The sequence below is a fragment of the Pyxicephalus adspersus genome, chromosome 3 (assembly GCF_032062135.1).
Source record: "Pyxicephalus adspersus chromosome 3, UCB_Pads_2.0, whole genome shotgun sequence".
Classification (NCBI taxonomy): Eukaryota; Metazoa; Chordata; class Amphibia; order Anura; family Pyxicephalidae; genus Pyxicephalus; species Pyxicephalus adspersus.
The window spans coordinates 153,684,244-153,705,156 of NC_092860.1; the positions used below are offsets into that span (position 1 = coordinate 153,684,244).

Here is a 20,913-nt window from a genome sequence, read left to right on the forward strand (position 1 = left end):
TCCCCCCTTCCCCATCCCCTCCCCTTTCCTTATCCCTGCACGTACTACTTCAAATCATTAACCCTCTGCTGTCTCCCCTTCCTGTCTGCACAGTCATGCTGGGCCTTACACTACCTCCTTCCTCGTACGTTCCAGGCCTTCCTTTTCTTTTAGCCTGGATGCTGAAAGTTCAGATGCTTGTTGTGGCAGACTTTGGTCATGTATTAAATCATTGAGCTCTTCTTGGGAGAACTGCTGGTTTGATGAAAAACTTCCTTCTGCTAACTCCTGGATTACACTCCAAACCCTGTATATCCTCCGTGTCGGATACAGGAATATAAGGGAGAGTACTGAACACTGGTATGGGAACATCAGCACCATGCGGCACAGGTCGTACTCCCACTTGTTTTTCTTGTAACGATCGAAACCTTTTACATTCACAGCACAAAAATAACAGTCATTATGATGATTTATGAGCTCTCGCCATACTTTTCAGTTTTCCATTTTTTCCACTGACATAGACACTCTACACAAGTTTTGCATACCATATGGGGAGACCAATACTTATCTTGGTCCCCCAGTTTATTACCAAAATATTCAAGATATGCTTGTTTCACAAATTCTGTAATGTTTCTTCTCTGTTTTTGCTGAGAATATTCACCACAAATAGCAAAATACATTAGGGTCATTCAAACAACTTCTTGAAAAACTCATATTTCTGTAAAAAAAAGAAAATATATGAATAAAATAAAGGGAAATGAAAGTTTCATGAAAATATTGCTATATTTATTATATAAAATGCAAAATATTGGTGTAAATAAAGATTGATAATAATATGCTGTGTTAACATTTGTTGTTAAAATCGTCTATTCCAATTCCCGTATCACAAGAATTAGAGCCAATTCAATGAAACTGATGACATTTCTAGATTCAGCAGACCTGAAATACGCTAAATACATTAAGAAAAACCTTGGTAAGTGAAAAAAAATTGTTTTTGTTAAGCCGTGTTATAGCAGGGGTTCACTGTAAAGTGAAGTGGTTCTCCTATGGTAAAGGCCAAGAAACCCTGTAATAGAGCAAAAGAAAAAGAAAAACAGAAAATACAAAAGTGATAGATACAATAATATAAGAGATATGAAGAGATATGGTAAAAACAAGTTTACAACTTAAAATATTGGCATGGATTACTAGAAGATACGCTCTTTTTTAAGCCAGTCCTTTCTACACCACAAATCACTTGCAGAAGGCGTACGTATATTCCTAATTATCTTCTGCAAAGCATTACCAGATAATTCAATACTTGCAACCTACTTGTGCATGTCTAAACACAATAAAATGGATTTGAAACACAGTAGGGCGGATTTATTAAAGCTTTCATCTGTGAAGCTGAGTGACCCAGAAAACCTAGAATGGATTTTGTTAAAGTCATTTGCTATTTGCTAGCAAATGTTTTGAATCCTAGACCAGATCCATTCCAGGTTTGCTGGATCCTTGTTTAACATCTCTGGTCTTATAGAAGTTTAATAAAGCAGGCCCATTGTGCATGAATTTTGGCTAATATTGATATAAAAGTTTACTGCAACAATATAGAAGTATTGATAGAAAGAACAGGAAATAAAACATTGTGATTCAACCAATATTAACAAAACAGTGCATATCTTGGACAGGTATATAAAAAGCTAGGAAATGTATACTTCACTAAATCCATTGAACACGTATCAAGTTAACTGAACTGTATAGAACTAAATGAGAACTTACAGATCATGTCTTTTCTGTTGTAAATAAAAAATGTCCACTAATATATAAAAGCTTATAATAGATTTGGATTTAAAAGCAATATATTGATGTCTATTTAAGAAATCACCAGGTATAAACAGCTATTGTTACGTAGCAGCATGGTGGCTCTGAGGTTAGCACTCCGGCCTTTGCATCGCTAGGTCCTAATTTTGAATCCCAGCCAGGACAGTATCTGCATGGAGTTTGCAGATTCTCTCCATGTCTGTGTGGGTTTCCTCTGGGTACTCTGGTTTTCTCCCACATCCCAAAAACATGCAGTGAGGTTAATTGGCTTCTCCCTAAATTGACCTTAGTCTACATTAATAACATATGACTATGGTAGGGACATTAGATTGTGAGCTCCTTTGAGGGACAGTTAGTGACACGACTATGGACTTTGTACAGTGCTGTGTAATATGATGGTGCTATATGAATACTGTGTAATAATAATAATATACCCTAAACAAATATCAAATTGTCCTGTATGTGTGTTACACGAAGAGAACTTTCCAGGCCATGTATGGTTTCAGATCAGCTATTCCAGTGTCAGCTATAATAAAGGAATTGCATGCATGCTCAAGGCTACAATACAAAAGACTTCAGCTGGAAGAAAAACACACCCACACCTTTAAAAAACAGTGGTACCTATCAACTTTTTTAATTGTTGGATACATTTACAGCATAAGGAAAAAGTAAAGTAAATTCATCTGTATTTGAAAATTATTAATGATAATGTATACTTAATAACAGAAAACATGTAATAAAAGCCCCATGGGTTCATTCATAAATGTAGGGCACCCTTATGCTGATAAATCCTGCTCAATAACCTAAGCATCATTGCCCTCATAATCAGTATCTCTAAAATGAAACAATAGGCATGGCTGCATGGCTGAAGACCTAAATCAACCAAATGTTGTTTGTGCACTATTCTTCCTGTGCAATTGCCTGATGCGGGCCTTTTCTCAGTGTCAGTACACCATTGTTGTGTAAGCCTTTCATTTGCCTTGTGGCTTCAAATCGTTGTGTGTCTATATGCCTCTGGTGGGCTCTAAATTAGGGGGTGCCTGCAAAACTGCATTAGAAGGTTACCACTCAATTTTAATCAGTCTAGTTTATTCACTCCCTATTTCTGCATTGATCCATTGTTCATCTTTGTATTCATCTTCGCACTAAGCTGTGCAAATAACTAAAATCACTGTTTTTTGTGTGTTACTGAATGGGTAACTATTGACTATGTCCATGAATCAATTTTGGTAATGGGCTATATATTTTTTTCAACATTACACTTTGCAGCGTTGATCTTGATGAATACAGAAGCATCTTGGCATTGATATTTGCTGTCAATGAGATTAATAGGGACCCTAATCTTCTACGTAATGTTACTCTGGGCTACCATATATTCAATACTTGTGATGATGCAAAGTACACCTTGGGATATGCCATGCAGATAATGTCTGGAAACAAGAGGGAAGTTCCAAATTATTCCTGTAGGAAACATGGAGAAGTGGCTGCTTTTATTGGTGACACCAGTTTTCGTACAACACAGACATTGGCTCAGCTGCTCAATCTTTATCGGTACACGCAGGTAAGTGATCATTTCAATGCACTGAATCTTTTTTCTATCAACCAAAAACATTGGGCTGAAAATATGGTTATGAAAATTATCCAATGTTTGGTTTGAAAGTTTTATGCCAAAAAGATAATTACACTCCAGAAACAAAATTAAAAGCAGTGAGCAATACATACCAAAAATATGGAATTGTATCCTTGGCATGTGTTAATTTGCTGTACAACCTTCATTTCTTGTTAAATTGTACTTAGAGATCAAATCAGATAAAACATCTGATTTGCTTTGTGTCAGTCCCAAACTGCAAACATATTGCTCAATTAAAGTCAGTATTAATTTGTGTTTTGAATTTAGGGTCCATTCCAATCACACCAATATATTGATCTTTGATTGAGCTCCTTTGTATTTTACGACCTCACCATTGCTTCAAGGCAATTACGGTACCCTAAGAAAAGACTTCAAAGTCTTCAAAAAAATGGATAGGTATTTCCTACTATTTATTGATTGCACATTTTGTTACCCCAAGTTTAAATTGCCACAGAAACACACACATATATATATAACAAAATATGCCATCCTTGCTTTTTCACTTGAAACCAAATCTGTTTGGAGGCTGATACTTGTTGCCATTAGTTTTGCTATTTAATTGTATAGCTAAAAGTTAGTCTAGCTCTCATTAAAGTTCAAGGAACACTGCATAAAGACAATTAACGGTGCATATAAAACACACTAAAAGTTGCTTAGCTTCAATAGGAGCGCTTCACGATTTTCTTAGCAAAAAGGACTAGAATATTAGGCGATTGCAGAAAAGGATGTAAAAGAAATCTTACCAATAGAACAAAGACTAAAAATTGATCTGGTAGGTGTTGTAATCATTTTTTACTTTGTTAATAGGAAAAAAATGTCAGCACATAAACAACCATTTATATAAATAAGTGACCACTAAGCTGTAATACATTTTATATAACTTCTTCATTATTAAAATAATAGTCCTCCCTGACTAATTCCTCCCCGAATTATTACGTTTTTTATTTCACAGATCAATCATCGAGTCTCAGACATTCCCCTGACTGATAGAAGGATCTATCCAACTTTATACCGGATGTTTCAAGATGATCGGTTCCGTTATGAAGCCATCATAAAATGTTTGTTACATTTTCAATGGAACTGGGTTGGTTTGGTTGTACATGGTGATGGCAGCAATGATGCGGAGTTGCACGAGCTAAGTAAAATGATGTCTGAGAAAGGGATCTGCATTGAGAAAATCATTAGATTTACAGAGGAGGATTTCATTAAATCAACAGCAAGTCTCAAGAACTTAAGAGCTAATGTTGTAGTGGTGTTAGGCATTTACTCAAAACGTTATCTTACGTTTGTTGGTGAGCTGAGGTTTTTTAAGAAAAATATCACCCTAATTCTGGATGATTCATGGACTCAAATAAAATATTTCAAAAACATTGTCTGGCCCCAATTTAATTGCAGCCTATTTTTTTTAAGGCCTGGGAAGAACATCCCTGATCTGACATCTTTTATAAGTGGAATCACTTTGTACTCCAGCCCAGATGACCCAGTACTGGAGGATATCTGGATTTATGTGTTTCATTGTCTTTCTGCAAACAAATTAAAAAATGACATTTTTCAATTATCCCATCATTTATATTTAAAGAACTGCACAAAGATTCAACATACATGGTCAAGAATTACGAGCATGCAGGAGCATATTCAATTCAATGTGTACATTGCAGTATATGTATTGGCTAAGTCCTTGCAAAGTATGTACATGATGGGAATAAAATCTGACATTTTTGCACCAATGGTAGGTTTGATTATATTATTTTTTTTATTATTATTCTTATTCTTTTTATTATTATTTAACTACACGCTTGCCTTGATATTCAAACCATAGGCAAACACAATGTCATTGTGACTTTTTGGGACTTTTTCTTTTTGTTGTTTATCTTTTAATTAAAGCCTTTAACCAGAGGCAATATTATCCAAGAATGTTGCCTTGAGCCAAGCCCATGACATCAGAAATCATAGGAAGAAATAGGCAATCTTTTCAATTTGAAGCATGTTAAGCAATATGCCCAAAAAACCCTCTTTACCTATTTCTTCCTATAATTTCTCTTTTATATGCATATGTACACACATATAAATGCATACATACATATATACATGTATGTAAATACATGAGTGCACATGAAGGCAAACAATTTACACCTAAAAAGAAAAACTTACCCGAATGAGGATCCTTCTCTGCAAAAGTGGACAGAGTGTTTTTCAACTGATAGAACACAGTTCAAGCGCACATAGTAGGTCTGTATTGGCGCATAACAATGCGCAGCAGGCTCCACAGGTTTGGCGCACAAAGATGCGCATCAAACAACTAAGTTTTAAGAAACCAGTTGTGCTGTTTTTAGCCTTTTAAAAATTCATAGAAAGCAAATGCATAAAAACAATCACAATTGACTGGAAAAAGTGTGGGTATGTTGGATAATTATAAAGGAGATCACATAAAAACAAAACAAAAATTACAAACAACTACAACATTTTTCTAACAACTGTATTCAAAAAATAATCATTTTCAAAAAGGTCACAATAAAATATAGAGACCACAGGCACAGACACAAGACACAAAAGACAAAAGACTAAATTGACATGACAAAAGCAAAAAATAAAACACAAATAGTAAACACATGTAAACCCACACTTCCATAAAAAAGCCAACATTTTTCCAAAATGGCCCAAGAAATGTTAACTTCAAAAAATACTTACCAAACAAATATGCAATATGAACCTATCAAGGGGGGGAGGGGGGAGCTGGATTTGCAAATATTTGTGCCGAACAAACATTTTAAGGTGGTAATAAAGACATATTATTGCAATTAAACAACATGGCTAAACACAATAACATAGCATTAACACTGATTTCTTCATTGCAAAATGGACAGTGAAACATTAAAGGTTTAAAAAACAAAAGCAGCTATTGTGCTAAACGGTAAGCAAAGTATGAAATATAGCAACATAGATTAGGAGAACACAGCAAACAACTTTCCCCCCAAAAAAACAGACAAAGGAAAAAGCAAGTCAGACAACACCCCTATATATTCTCATGTTTATGCGCACAGCTGATAAGAATTCACCTGTAATTGGGAAATGCGCAATTTTGCTGTTTGTTTTTTGACAGTTGGAATTTCCATAATCATTTATTGATATGATCCTTTAGATTTGTACACTAGTCACCTGCTATCTAATACATAATAAATTAAAAACATGTTTGTTTATTGTAACTTTTAACCCTTCCTATTATATTTTTATATTATATTTTTCTTTTATTATATTTTTTATATATATATATATATATATATATATATATATATATAGAGAGAGAGAGAGAGAGAGAGAGAGAGAGAGAGAGAGAGAGAGAGACGGGGGATATATATATATATAGATCTTGCCTGTCTATTTAACACCAGGTGGATCTTTGGGACAGGCATCATAAGCGTTTAGGCATGCACCTATGTAAACAGCTGAAATAGTTAACTCTATAGTTATTTCTTAGCTAATATATATGTTTTAAAAATTTGAACACATCAAGGCTTTCTGAGTTCTGAAGAGTTCCAGAATTGCTACTGTACTGCTAAGAATTATGAAATGAAAATTTATAACTGTTAGTAACAACAGGTGTCTTCAATTTTTCAATCAAAGGTTCACAGATATGTTGTTAGACGTTATAACATAGAGAAAATTGAGAAAATGTTCCAGTTTAACGAGCGAGGGGAAGTGCCATCCATTCTGGAATTAAGAAATTTGGTTTTTTTGAAAAGTGGAACATCATTTTTGGCTAACTTTCAATTTGTGGCCATTTTCGGAGGTGGTATAGAAGAGGACAGGTTTCATTCCACAAACAATATCATCTGGATTGAAGGATCAGTAAGAATTTTGTCTATAATGTTCATTTAATTTATTGCTACGTTTCTATTTTTTTGTATTAATATTTTAGAAACTTTTTGATAAAGATATTTGAGAGAACCCTTTATTTACTGTACTGGGATTCTAAACTGTATAGACAAATATGTGCCTAAGGATAACCTAAGGATTGTAGATACATGCTATTTAGCCTTTTTCATTGTCACACTTTTAGTAATGGTCACACACAGTTGGATTTGTTCTTGTTGTAATGTTTAAGATTTTTCAAAGTTTTCTAAATTGCTTCACCAGTTAATGATAGATATGTGGTGAGAAATCTGGAGAAATGAGAATCTTCATGAACATTATTATTCTGCATTACTGTCATTCCATAAGGAATGCTTGCTAAATATTGTATTGTAACACCCACAAGCACACACTGTATGCACAGATAATTAGGATAATTAGGATAAAATATTGCTAGGAGTATGAAAGTAAACAAAAAATAGAAGATGCAGAAAAAGTATTGCAGTTTCCTCTTCATTGAAAGAAAAAAATAATAAATAAATGATTGAATATATCACAATAGCTATTATAATCACCCATTCAAGTATCCAAGGTTGGGTCTCCTCTCTGGCCGTTGTTGGAACTGCTGGATTTTGCCAAGTATACCAGAAAATCAATGAATCAGGAGACAATTCCGGCATCACCTTTTAGTGTGAAGCAAGGGGACTGATTTATATCATGGGAGAAGAAGAATGATCCAGCAAATTGGTGTTCAAGCAATTTATTGCTATGCATTTGCTGAGCTCATGGTTTTTACCCTACAAAGGACCAGTAACTAGAGTGTTAAGCATGCCAATGACCAGTAGACTGACCTCCTGTTTCTTTTCTATGCTCTATTTTAATTTCAAGGTGCACCCAACAAAGTTAATTCTGCTATGCAAACAAAGCTGTTCCATGTTTTCAGCACAATACTGCATCATGTTTCAATAAAATAGCACGTACTTGACAATGACTATACACATATCCTCCTACTGCCAAGTTTAAGCAATTTAGGCAATCCTAAAATGTCAGATAGGAGGAAGGTTGGTGGTGAGCAAGTTTGCTGGACAAAGCAGTAGTTGGGATGTATCAGTTCAGTGGCAGGTCATGCCAGGTCAGGCAGGTCAAGCATGACTGAGTGTTCCACACTTTTTTTTACCCTTCTTCTAAATGCAGAAAACCCATTTGTTTGAAGCTTTTGCTAATGTGCACTTTATATTCTCTTATATTATGGTCCATAAATCTGCTTACATGCTATCCAGTTAAACACAATATATGGTATTGCTGTTTAGATTCAGGGTAATTTTGCCCCCAACATCCAATTTAGACACAATAACTAAAATAATAATAACTAAATAAGTAATCACTCAATGTCAGAATGTAGGTAATGCACACATCAGGAAACAGCTAATCAAATTTGGTTGGCAAGATCAGATTTTTATCACAAATATTTCTATTGTTTCAATAAATAGACAAATAACTCAATTAGGGCAACATTAGTTACAAAATATTCAGCTATTTCCTCAAATATTTTTCACTCTATATTTTATTTTCTAGGAGGACATTTCTGTCCTCCTATACTGTATTGTGATCTAAGAATTATTGCTAATGTTTTTCCCATGCAACATATTCATATTCATTTCCTAAAGCATGCTATACATTTATTTGCATGACAAACCTTCCTGCCTGATCCACTCCTAAATTGTGACCCAAACAAGCTGCAAACATACTGTCCAGCCAAAATACAAAACATTTGGCTATTTCCTCAAAATATTTGGTCTCCCGTTCCAAGTTTGTAGTGTAAAAAATCTGCTTACATTCTCCCATGCCAAACAGCAATGTATTAGTCTATTTTATCAAATATATTATACCTATTTTTTTATTTTACAAAGATATGTCTGCATGGTCTCTCCCTCTTATATTGAGGTGTAAAAATATTCTTCCACTCTTTTTATAAAACAAACAGAAATCTATTTTTACTTTATTGATTTATAATTGTCGGGGAGAAGTGGGAGCCCAAAAACAACCTAATGTTATCTTTTAACAATCTTATTTATTTATTTATTATGTATAGCTTTTTGATCTGTTCTAGCTGTTACATCTACTTCAGGCCCATTGCCAGTTGGTATAAAATCAGGGGTCTAAGCAAAAAACAACATATTAAGTCCAAGTAAATCTATTTATTTATTTATTTTTTTTATTGATATTAATTATTCGCATAGGGGAGCTATTACTGCATGTAAACAAGGGTAAATATGAAAGTATTAAGCAAAGGAAATTAAAAGACAAATCGAAATGTGAGCTGCCAGGATACATTTTAATATACTGTTCCACCATTTGCAGCTGAAAGGCATCCAATATAAAGAATGTTGCTCTATTTTTTCACCCTCCAAGCCACAATATACCACTCTCTTCACACTATACAGTACTTTTTTTTTCTTAATATTCCTCGAGGCAGTACACATTTCCCCATGATTCCCTGATTACCGAGTATTACTGATTATATCGAGTCTTTCTCAGGGGTAAAAACTATAAATTTGTATACATTCTGATGTTACATGTAATAGTTTTCCTTTAAACTGCTATTGTTGTTTTATTTTTCATTGTATGTTCAAGATACCAGAATCCCGGTGCAATGACAGATGTCCTCCTGGGTACAGAAAAGCTCCTGGTAAAAGTCTCCATGTCTGCTGCTATATTTGTGTTCCGTGTTCCAAAGGAGAGGTGTCAAATGAAACAGGTAGTAATGAGCAAAGGGGTATCAGAAAATAAAAGGGGTATACATGACACAATTATAATACCCAGGGATTATGTCTAGTGACAGCAGAATAACGGAGCATTGTACAGACGGCATTATTCTATTCTATGGAGAGGGATTAACTAAATCTGCCCATTAGTAAACAACTACATGATAATGTGGGTCAGTTTTACAAATGGTGGATTTCTGCCTGAGATGATCATAAAAATGAATCTATACATTCAGGAAGAACAGAAGGCAGACCCTCAGGTAGACCTAGGACAAACAGCAAAACTTTTTCCAGAGTCAGGGAAAACACAATCCCATACCCATGTCAGATGGTCAAGCAGATTGGCCATCAACTAAGTCACACAATACAGACGACAGATAATTAGGTCAGACAAACTTAACGAATTCTGTCATTATAGTATAGTCAATAGACCCTCAGTCAAGCAGCAGTAAAGAACATGGACTTAGTCATGAAATACAGAAGACGGATTCTTAGGTGAATCACACAATCCTGTTGATGGACCTTTTGCCAAGTTGGGGAGTGCAGAAGACAGGCATTTAGCTAGGTCAACCAGTATGGAAGGTGCAACCCTAACTTGCAGGTAATATAAAGGACCTAACTATCAGCCACGTAAGATAAAACAGAAGATCCACAGCTTAGTCGGACTTTGCAGAAGATGGAATTTTTGATTATTCTTGATTATAACTGTAGAGATAAAAAACCCTAAATAGAGCAAGGCTGTACAATCCATATGTCCAGTGGGGTTGACTTTCCTTGAATCAACCTTCAGAAGCTCAAACTTAAAAACCTATATACAATGCTGAGCCTTCATGATTGAAAGAACTGAAATCCAATGAATGAAAGGAGCCAGATAAGGAAATTATTTAGAAGTAAAGAATAACAAGGAAATGTTTCAGGTCCAGGAATTAATAAAGTCTTCACCTGAAATGTATTACCTGTTCATTCCCAATGGTTAAAATGATTCCCAGGTCACAAAGTCTGAGACAAACTGCTATATATCACATTGCTCTGTATGAATTTAATGATAAACTCTCCTTCAGGAGTTAGCATGTCCTGTAAACTTGGTAGCTGTATCTTGCAGTGATTTATTGCAGATTATATAAAAACTATAAGAGCACTATCATGTGTAGATTAAACTGCCATACCATTTGAGGATTTGTTTTCCACATAAAACAGTGTGTAATCCAAGATTGCAGCAAACACAAAAAATGTAGATAAGGTTGCAAATATTTATTTCTTTATTTCATTTTAATACTTTTTTGTATGCTAGAGAAAAGTCATGAGACTTTTTTATTTGGCAGACAGTAAAAGCTGCATCAAATGTCCTGATGATGAATGGCCGGATGAGAAGAATGTGAAATGCCTTTCTAAAACATATGAATGTTTGTCCTATGAAAATGATGTGATGGTTTTATTTATTTCTTTGGCGACTTCCATGTTTGCAGCCATTACATTACTTATCATAAAACACCATATTTATAACTGGGACACTCCAGTTGTGAAAGCCAGTAACCGGACTGTGAGTTTTATCCTTCTGATCTCCATCTTGATGAGTTTTCTCTGTGTCTTTTTGTTTCTTGGACATCCTACAGATATAACTTGCAAGTTTAGACAAACCGTATTTGGCATATTTTTTTCCATTGCGGTGTCCTCTGTTTTGGCTAAGACTTTCACTGTAAACGTTGCATTTAAAGCAACCAAACCTGGCAGTTTCTGGAAGAAATGGGTGACAATGAAAGTATCTAAGTTTTTGGTCTTGACCTGTTCCTCTCTACAAGTTCTGATTTGTGTTATTTGGCTGTCAGTGTCTCCTCCCTACCAAGAGTATGACATGCACTCCTATCCTGGGACGATCATCATTCAATGTAACGAAGGGTCAGTTATCGGGTTCTACTCCATGTTGGGTTATATTGGGTTTCTGGCAACTGTGAGTTTTGTTCTGGCTTTTATGGTGAGGACATTACCGGACAGTTTTAATGAGGCCAAGTACATCACCTTCAGCATGCTGGTGTTCTGTGCTGTCTGGATTGCCATGATCCCGGCCTATCTGAGCACCAGAGGGAAGTATATGGTGGCTGTAGAGATATTCGCCATTTTGGCTTCCAGTTTTGGAATATTAGGTTGTATATTTTTTCCAAAGTGTTATATTATAATTTTTAAACCTGAATTAAACACCAGGAAAATAACAGGTTGCAAAAATCATAAATCTATAAATGAATAAATTCTCTTTGATAGGGATTAGAGTTATTTCAAGTAATTAACTATTAGGTGTAGGTGTGCAGTCATTCATATCTAATTGATATTTAAAACACAGGCGCATGTTTCTATTTGATTGGATTTAGACAGATAAGAAGTGAGGGACAATTTCAGCAGTTATTTTTTTTTGGTAGACTGAGGAAAATGTAGAATTTACACAGGATTACACTGCTGTCTACCCATGGGAAATATTGTTTTCTCATTTCCTATGCTAATGGCAAGCTTCAAACAGGGTGAGAAAGACAGAAATCACTGCTATGGGCAAACATTTTAAATGTGAGAGTTGTTATCCCATCCTCATATTGGTTTAAGGTGTTAGGGTTTCATTTATATCCTTAATGCTATTACAAGATAAGGCAGAATTGAAAATTGTGCTAGATCTCTGTTTTTGCAGTGGCCCTGGTTTTGAATCTCAGTCCAAAACACCATTTGCAGGGAGCTTGTATGTTTTCCAATGTTTCTTTGGGCAACCCACATTTTAATAACATCCCAAAAATGTACTGGTTGGTTAGCTGATTGCCCCAAAATTGTTAGACTATGGTAGAAAGATTATCAGCTCATAAGAGCAACAGATTGTCACATGACTATAGTGTTAAATAATATGTCAATGTTATACATATGTCTATGTTATACAAATACTCAATAATGTAATAAATAATTAAAAATTAAAGTTGCATTTGGTATATTGATAAAAAAGCAAATAAAAGCTAGCATGACAATCAAAGTTTTGTTATTAAAATATTATGTGAAAAAGTTTCATGCAAGAATTAATTAGTCCAATACCCTTGCCAAATGAAATTCAGCACAGCAATGCAAACTCTCTTGTACCCCCAGGCCCCAAGTCAGTTTAGAATTAAAATGTATCTTCTGGTCAGTCTGAATTCAGTTTTATGAGCAGTTCAACTGTCTATGTATGAATGCAATAAAATGCTATGATTTCACATCCTGAATAGAGTAGAATCGCTTTTCAATTCTCATTGTAGTTATAAGAAATCGTTTTCTTAGAGTAGTTTAGGAATCTTGCACAGCATGGAGCTAGTCTGAATACATTTTTTATTAATTCCTTTTTTAATTTATTTTAATTAACCTCAATTTCTCTACACTACAGATGTTTGGAGAAACCTGGTCATATTCTGATCTGGATTTCTCCCTTTCAGAGCTTGGATCAGATCTTTTAAAATCTGAGCTCTGAATAAACATGTCCATATTTCTTATTAACAGGTATAGCAATGCCACTGGCAATTACAGCTGTCATCATATGGCACTTGGATTAGCTGAAAAAATACCAGGCACTCAGCTAGGTAGAGCTCCTTTGCTTGTGTTTTGCCTATCCAGCAAGGGGGCTTGATGAAATGTTTGATCAATGACAGGCGCTCCACCCAGCTAATTGGACCTTCTGTCTTTGTGTTTATCACCATTCGAGAGAGCTGGCAATAGAATCTATGTTTGTGAAATCACATATTTGGCTGCTATTTCTACGGAAAGTATGGTAACCCTGAATACATTCAACTGTGAGAAAGCTAAACACTACATAAACATTACATGTTCTTCATGTCGTGTCAACAATACCTCCATCTTCTCCCAACAGTGGCAAGGGTCATCATTGGGGAAGAGGGCTCCATCCCTACAATATGACCCTGGTGTTGGACCAATTAAATCTGAATGGCAGATAAAAAGGACAAGCTATGATTTACAGGGCACACTGTTCTCCTAGATAAGCAGATGATTCTTTTTGAAGTGTTGGATGTGGGTGATGTTTAATAAAGTGAGTCTTCTCACTGACTGCTTACATTTTGTTTACATATGTTGCACACAGCACAAGATACATCATCAGGGGTTGTCAAAAAAAGTGCATGCAAGACACAGCCAATAAACTGAAGCTGCAGAACCTCTGGCTGTGCCAGTCAGAGATATCCGAAGTGTCAATGGACGGAGACCTGCAAACTTTATGAGAAACCCTGCATTTCAAAATTGTAGTATTTTTAGATGCTTGTTCTTCCACAGTACATTCCTCTTTAGTTCCTGAAAGGATCTGCTTCTACTTCTAGTTCCTCGAATGCACCCTGACTTCTCCTTCACCCACAGAGACAGACGTCTGGAGAGATATCCCAATAACACACACGCACAGTATAGTCTCAGGGATATTCTCTAATCTTTATTTGACAAGGCGGTCTTTTTATACACATAGGTATACAAGGGGTGGTCGTCGTTCACGTACAGCTGTTTAAATTGGCCATATCTATTGTTATTTGATACATTGTAAGGCATACAAGGCATACATTGTATTGCAAAGAATTTAGAATTTTTGCCATCTGGAGTAGATAGAAGAAGAAACTCTTTATACAAATATATGGCTCACGTTAACTCTAGCTATACAGTCCTTATTTATCACTTCAGTTTCAAAAACATATTTCCTTATAACCCATTTATATGTCTGGTAGAGAACAACATCATTATTGTCTGACACTAACCCAGAGTATGCCGGCAAGTGCTGCTTGTCTTCCATCTTTGAGAGTTTTTGTTTTTATTTATTTACTTTTAGTTTTTTCTCAATTTTGGGGAAATTTACTACTACCACTTCTACCACCAACAACACTACCAACACAGCCGCTGCCTCCACCAGCCCCAACAAAAGACAGTGAATAGCTATTGTGTCACTGCAAATGCTTTCCTCCACAAGTCTTCTTGCTTTTAGTTATGTGAATCTGTGACTGTGCATCGTCTGGGTCCTCTTCTACCTCATTAGCTCTTGTCTCCAGTGATTCACATAAACTGTTTGTCTCAGTTTCCAGGGAAATAGGAATAGTGTCTAAACACAGAAGCAACTGAGAAGCTGTGAGCTGAGAGAGAGTGGTTATGGTTAGTGTTATGTTGTCAAAGAACCAGAGGTATCCTGGTTTTAGGGTAACGTATTATGTTCACTTTCGTCATCTTTGTGCTGTGTCTAGAATGATAAATGAGTTTACTTAAGCCTTTAGTTTTTAGGGTTTATTAAAAACTAATAGGAAAAGTTCCTAACTCTCAAACAGAGTGCCGATAATGAAAGTATATTCACGAAAACGTATGTTAAAAGCAACCTACCAATATATGAATAGTTAACCACATTCAGACACTCCCATTTAGGCACAAACACTCTCTAAATGTGCCATTTAGGCTCTCACAATTTTGTAGGACACTCCGGACTCCCTCTTGATCATCTAGCTGGAAATATTTGGTCAGCGATTTTACAAGCAAAAATTCACCAAGTTATTCATTCCCTGGATTGAAGGAGAGGATCTAGGTCCTAATTGGATACCCCCTGTTGGAATGAATATAGCTATGTTGATCATTTAATGAGGATTTGGAGGGTATCTGGATTGACCCTCGATCGGTGGGCTGTGGCTCTCACCGTCCCCCTGTGCTTGCCTCCACACTGAGTTACAAAGTGTGTCCTTTATATTATAAGAGTTATTATGCCGAGATACATAAAAGTGTTGAATTGTATCCCTGAAGAAGTAGACTTTGTCTGCGAAACGCGCTGGATAAGGAGGGAAAGGAATAATCTTAGATGTTGTGCCATGCAAATATGATATGTTCTTAATGTTTTATGGTATATTTATGGCCCCATTGGTATATTCCCAGTTTGTTTCCTCAATGCAGTTTGTATTTGGGGATGTTGAGTATTTAAAAAATTTTGGGATCCTATAAGAAGAAAAAACACTCTCTAAATAACTAAACTAGCTAAAAAGATGGCAACAAGATTCACTGCATTTTAATAAAACATTTGTATTTTCACAAAAATATGTATTTTTGTGAACTTTTTACAATTTACCTTCAATCTCTCCTAACTTCAATCTCACCCTGATATGGGTATCACATTCTCCCTGCCCACACTCCTGCCCAATTATTATGCAAAATTTCTGGATAACATTAACAATTTACTTGATTGAAGTATATGTGCAAGCGGTAAGCATAGGTGATAAACTGCCCCAGAATAAAGACTAATATAACATAGAATAAACAACAATATGGCAGGTTAACACACAAACCATTTAAATAATGACAACGTTGTACATATTGTTAATCTAAAAAAAATGTAATCGTATTCCCAAAATTGAAAGTAGACCCTGGCAAGGAAAAAATAAAGGGGCTCAGCAGGACAATGAGCTTTACCATTACTACATCAATAACAGACCAACATGGTCACTCCATAGTGGGGTTCATTAAACTTTATTGTTATCCTTTTTCTTCAACTGAAATGCCCCCCAAAATCAGTGGGGGATAGGTATAAGGAAAACCGACATTTTTTTCACATTTTCCTCATATTCTACTAAATTCTGTTAATGAGTCGTTCTCAGAACAAAGAAAAAAAATAAAATAATGCACAACGAGGAGTTTACCTAGAGGTACAAGAAAGGACATCAGACTAGTAGCCTTTGTTGTTGCAACCAGTGGTGGAAAGATAGTTCCCATTTAGATCAGAGCTTTACTGCTTTTGAAGCAGAACCGGGAACTTGTTGTGTAAGGTTAAACTTGAACTATTGACAGATTACATATCTATTACATGTCTGATACAACATAATAAACAGGATACTAACAGGTACATCACACATATTTGCATATTTATATAGGCTGTAAATGATACTGACATTTCTATATTGTGAATACTGAAAACTGGATGGCATCACACTAAAAACCATATAAACGTTGGATGTCCCCACTCCTTCAAAAGCTCCAAAAACTTTAAAAGCACCATTAGATTTAAGTTAGGAAAAATCTGTATTCTTAGCCCAAAAGAGTTAATGGACTCCTGCAAGCATTTACAAAAACACTCACTATGCCAAGGTAGCAGTTATATAAAGACAATTTTCCCCTTATAATAAAATCCATATTTTAGTTTACTTTTGACTGTTGACTTGTTTACTTCATTTCTTGGGTCTGAAATTGGAAATCACCAAACCATGGGTACCAGGATGAAGGGCATCAGCACCACTGCTAAGCACATCACCACCAATGGTAGGAGACGGTATGAGGTCCTGTTACATGTGTTTTCAAAAGGCAGAAAAAAGATCCTTCCAGATCTTCCCAGCAAAGCTTAGTCCCTTGTGGACTACTTGGCTAATTCATAATTTAGTAATCCCAGAAACATCAAGGAGATGAAGACAGTGAACGTAATACATTACCCTTGAGCCAGGATACCTCTGCTTCATCCTCAACTCCAAAAAACAATCTCTCTGAGGGTATACTGTATGTTCTCAACCACTTTTTCTGTTTGCAGATGGTATTTTTTTTTTCACAAAATGTAGACGCACAATTTGTGTGAATCACAGGAAACAAAAGCTGATGAGGTAGTGTGATGATGCGGAACATTTATTTAACCAGGAGGAGCTACATAAGAATAGTGCAGAGAAGGAAGGCATTGGAAGTGACACAACTGTTGTTTGCAGTTATGTTTCTGTATCTCTTATCTGGCAATAATTTTTGTTCTGGTGGAGGTAGTGCTGATGCAGGTGGTGGTAGTTGTAATGCTGAATGTGTTAGTGGAAGTGCAGGTGGAAGTAGTGCTAATGCAGGTGATGGTATTATATTACAAAAAAGCAAGTCACATAAAACAGCAGGTAGACAAGCAGTACTTGGGGCAAGGGGCAATTTTTTGTCATATTATGGGTCAGTATCAGACAAAGATGTGCATGTTGTTCTGCAAAAGACATGGGAGACAAGTGAAGGTGATGAAAAGGACAGTAACTAGGATAAGCAGAATGGTATTATGTTGCAAAATATATATAAAACTGTGTATACCTCTGACTCTCACACAGCCCTAACAGCTATGGTGCTTTAGTTTTTTGAGTGTCCCCTGTAGATATAATTTATTAACCCTTACTGATGGTGTTTCATCTGCTGTGTCCAGCGTATGTAATTAATATTAACTAGTAATATTATAGCGCTGACATAATACATATGTAATACATAAAATACATTTTTGAGAGGAAGCCAATTGATCTTACTGCATGTTTTTGGAATGTGGGAGTACCCTGAGGAAACCCCCACAAACACAGAAAGAACATACAAACTACATGCAGATAATGTTCTGGCCAAGATTTAAACCTGGGACCTAGTGTTGCAAAGACCACAATTTAAAGGCTACAATTTCTTTGACTAATCCTTTAACAAGAGAAAATAAATTCTGAAGGGCTTTTGGAAACCACTAACACAACTTTCTATATAATCCCCTGACTATCCATATTATCATACACCTAATAGGTGTGTGTTTTAATGTCCGGCGGTTACTTAAGATAAAATAATAAGTACAAATACAATTTTTATTCAACTTTTTATGTTCCAAAATGTGCTTTACAGTATTACAGGCTAAACATGTGGAGTAATAGATATTGAAAAAATGTTTCAATGGGTTCAATAATTTTCCTGTCTGATTCAATGAAATTTTTTTTGGATGATTGTTATTGTGATTCTTTCCCCAATAGGATTTTTCTGGAATTTAAAAAAAGGACATAACTTATGTATGAATAGAGGTATGAATGAAGTATTTTCATTCAACCTCTATTGCCTCCGTATTGCCTCGAGGATCAGGGGAGCAGAGCTGTCAGCATAAAGCTCCGCTGATTGCTCTGCTCCCTGAGTTGCTGAGGAAAGGGAAATCCTGATCAGGCTTTCCCTTTCCTCAGGGAGCAGAGCAATCAGCGGAGCTTTATGCTGACAGCTCTGCTCCCCTGATCCTGGAGGCAATACGGAGGCAATAGAGGTTGAATGAAAATACTATGTCCATTCATACCTCTACTGCTCTGTGATTGGTCTATTTCTCAGCCAATCACAGAGCAGTAGAGGTATGAATGGACATAGTATTTCCATTCATTGCCCTCCTATTGCCTGTGGTTACAGCTAATTGAAGGCACCTGCTTTCAATTAGCTGTGACCGCAAAGTTCCCACGGTCCAGGAATCCCACAATGACATTATGATTCATAATGTCATTGTGGGATAACCTGTAAAAAATAAGAAAAACAAGTTTAAAATAAAAAACACATACAAAATAAATAATTTAAGAAAAAAAAAAAGTTAAATTACACAAACAACTTACATTAATAAAATAATTTTAAATTAAAGCCTTGTCCTATTTTTTACTTATATTTTAACGCTTTCAGGGAATGAGTAAGGGGATTTATGTACCCCTGTACTCATTCCCCAGGGTGGGGCGGTGGACATCTGGGAATCTCCTTATTAAAGGGGCTTCCAGATTCCAAAGTCCTGCTAAAAATGTTTTCAAAAGCCCCCATTGTTTTCAATGGAAGCTTTCATAGAAGCTTAAAAACGCTTGAAAAAGCCTCCATTGAGTTCAATGGAAGCGTTTTCCCGCGTTTATCCAGTGTTTTAATTTTTTAAATGTTGCAAGCAACGTTTAAGATAACGCTCAAAAATGTGCCTGAAGGAAACGTCCTGGTGTAGATTAGCTCATGGGAATGCAGTCCATGTAGACTAAAGCTGCATACACAGGTCCAATATTTATCGTTAGAAACGACTGATGGACAACCGATTGGCCAAAAAAAGGGACCAAGGACACCGACAAACGAGGATTGTCGTTGGAAATGAACGACCGCCACGGTGGATCTGATTGGCCGACGATCTTTCACTATCTATCGTGTACTGTCGTTCAGTGATCATGCATGTTTCTGCGGTACACTTTCTCCGTTACATGTTCCTTCCTGCATGGTTCAAACGATTGTACCTAGCATGTGGACACTGTTGGTGGATTATATATGAACGATCATATTGTTACAGCATGTACAGAATTGTGCACAATATGATTGTTCAAGTATAATCGTGCATAATGGTTGATCGGTCGTAATCGTTCATTTTCTAACAATAATTATTAGAAGTGTGTACCTAGCTTTAGCCTAAAATTGATTTGACAGGTGCTCTTTAATCTTCATGTGAAGTACAGGGGTATGTAATAGTGTTATGTATACTTTTATAATGTATCTTTTTACATCTGTTTGGAGGCTATAGAAGCTCTACACAGTGCTGAAACAAACCCAAATTTTTCTCCCATTGACTTTATTGGGATTCGAATTCGATGTTCGACCACCAGAATCTTTTTGCTATATTCGGCCGAATAGCTGTCGAATCGAATAGTGAGCTATTCGACCAACACTAGTTCTGACGTTGGCTTGTTAGACTTCGATTGTTTGCTGCCTGCCCTGACGTAGTCCTCTGGTTTTGAGATTGTTTATTGATTTGGTACTACACTTCAGTTCCATCTGCAGTCAGATTTCAATGGGGATGTTTTCCCACAATTTTAAACAATAAAACGTCAATGAAAGCTTTCATTGAATTTAATGGAGGCTCCTATAAGTGTTTTTTATGAAAGCTTCTGTTGGAAACGGTGGAGGCTTTTATAGGCATTTTTAGCAGGACTTTGGAATCTAGAAGCCCCCTTATATATTTAACACCCCTTACTCATTCCATGAAAAGGTTAAAAATATTTGTAAAAAATAAGACTTATTATAATTGGTAAAGTAATTATTAAACGTGTAGGTTTTGTGTAACTTTATTAAACTTTTTTTTTACAGGTTATCCCACAATGAATGGCTGCATTCATGACATGAGCACAGCCATGGGAC

General features: G+C 35.8%; 1 protein-coding gene across 1 annotated transcript in view; it reads left to right on the plus strand.

Annotated features, from left to right (window-relative positions):
• Window positions 1–12,265, plus strand: part of LOC140327554 (vomeronasal type-2 receptor 26-like) — a 27,866-nt gene extending 15,601 nt beyond the window's left edge. The window contains exons 4-6 of the mRNA XM_072406943.1: window positions 3,049–3,340; window positions 9,893–10,026; window positions 11,356–12,265. Of these exons, the coding sequence (XP_072263044.1) occupies window positions 3,049–3,340; window positions 9,893–10,026; window positions 11,356–12,265 (1,336 nt within the window). The remainder of the gene's footprint in view (window positions 1–3,048; window positions 3,341–9,892; window positions 10,027–11,355) is intronic.
• The last annotated feature ends 8,648 nt before the right edge of the window (window positions 12,266–20,913 follow it).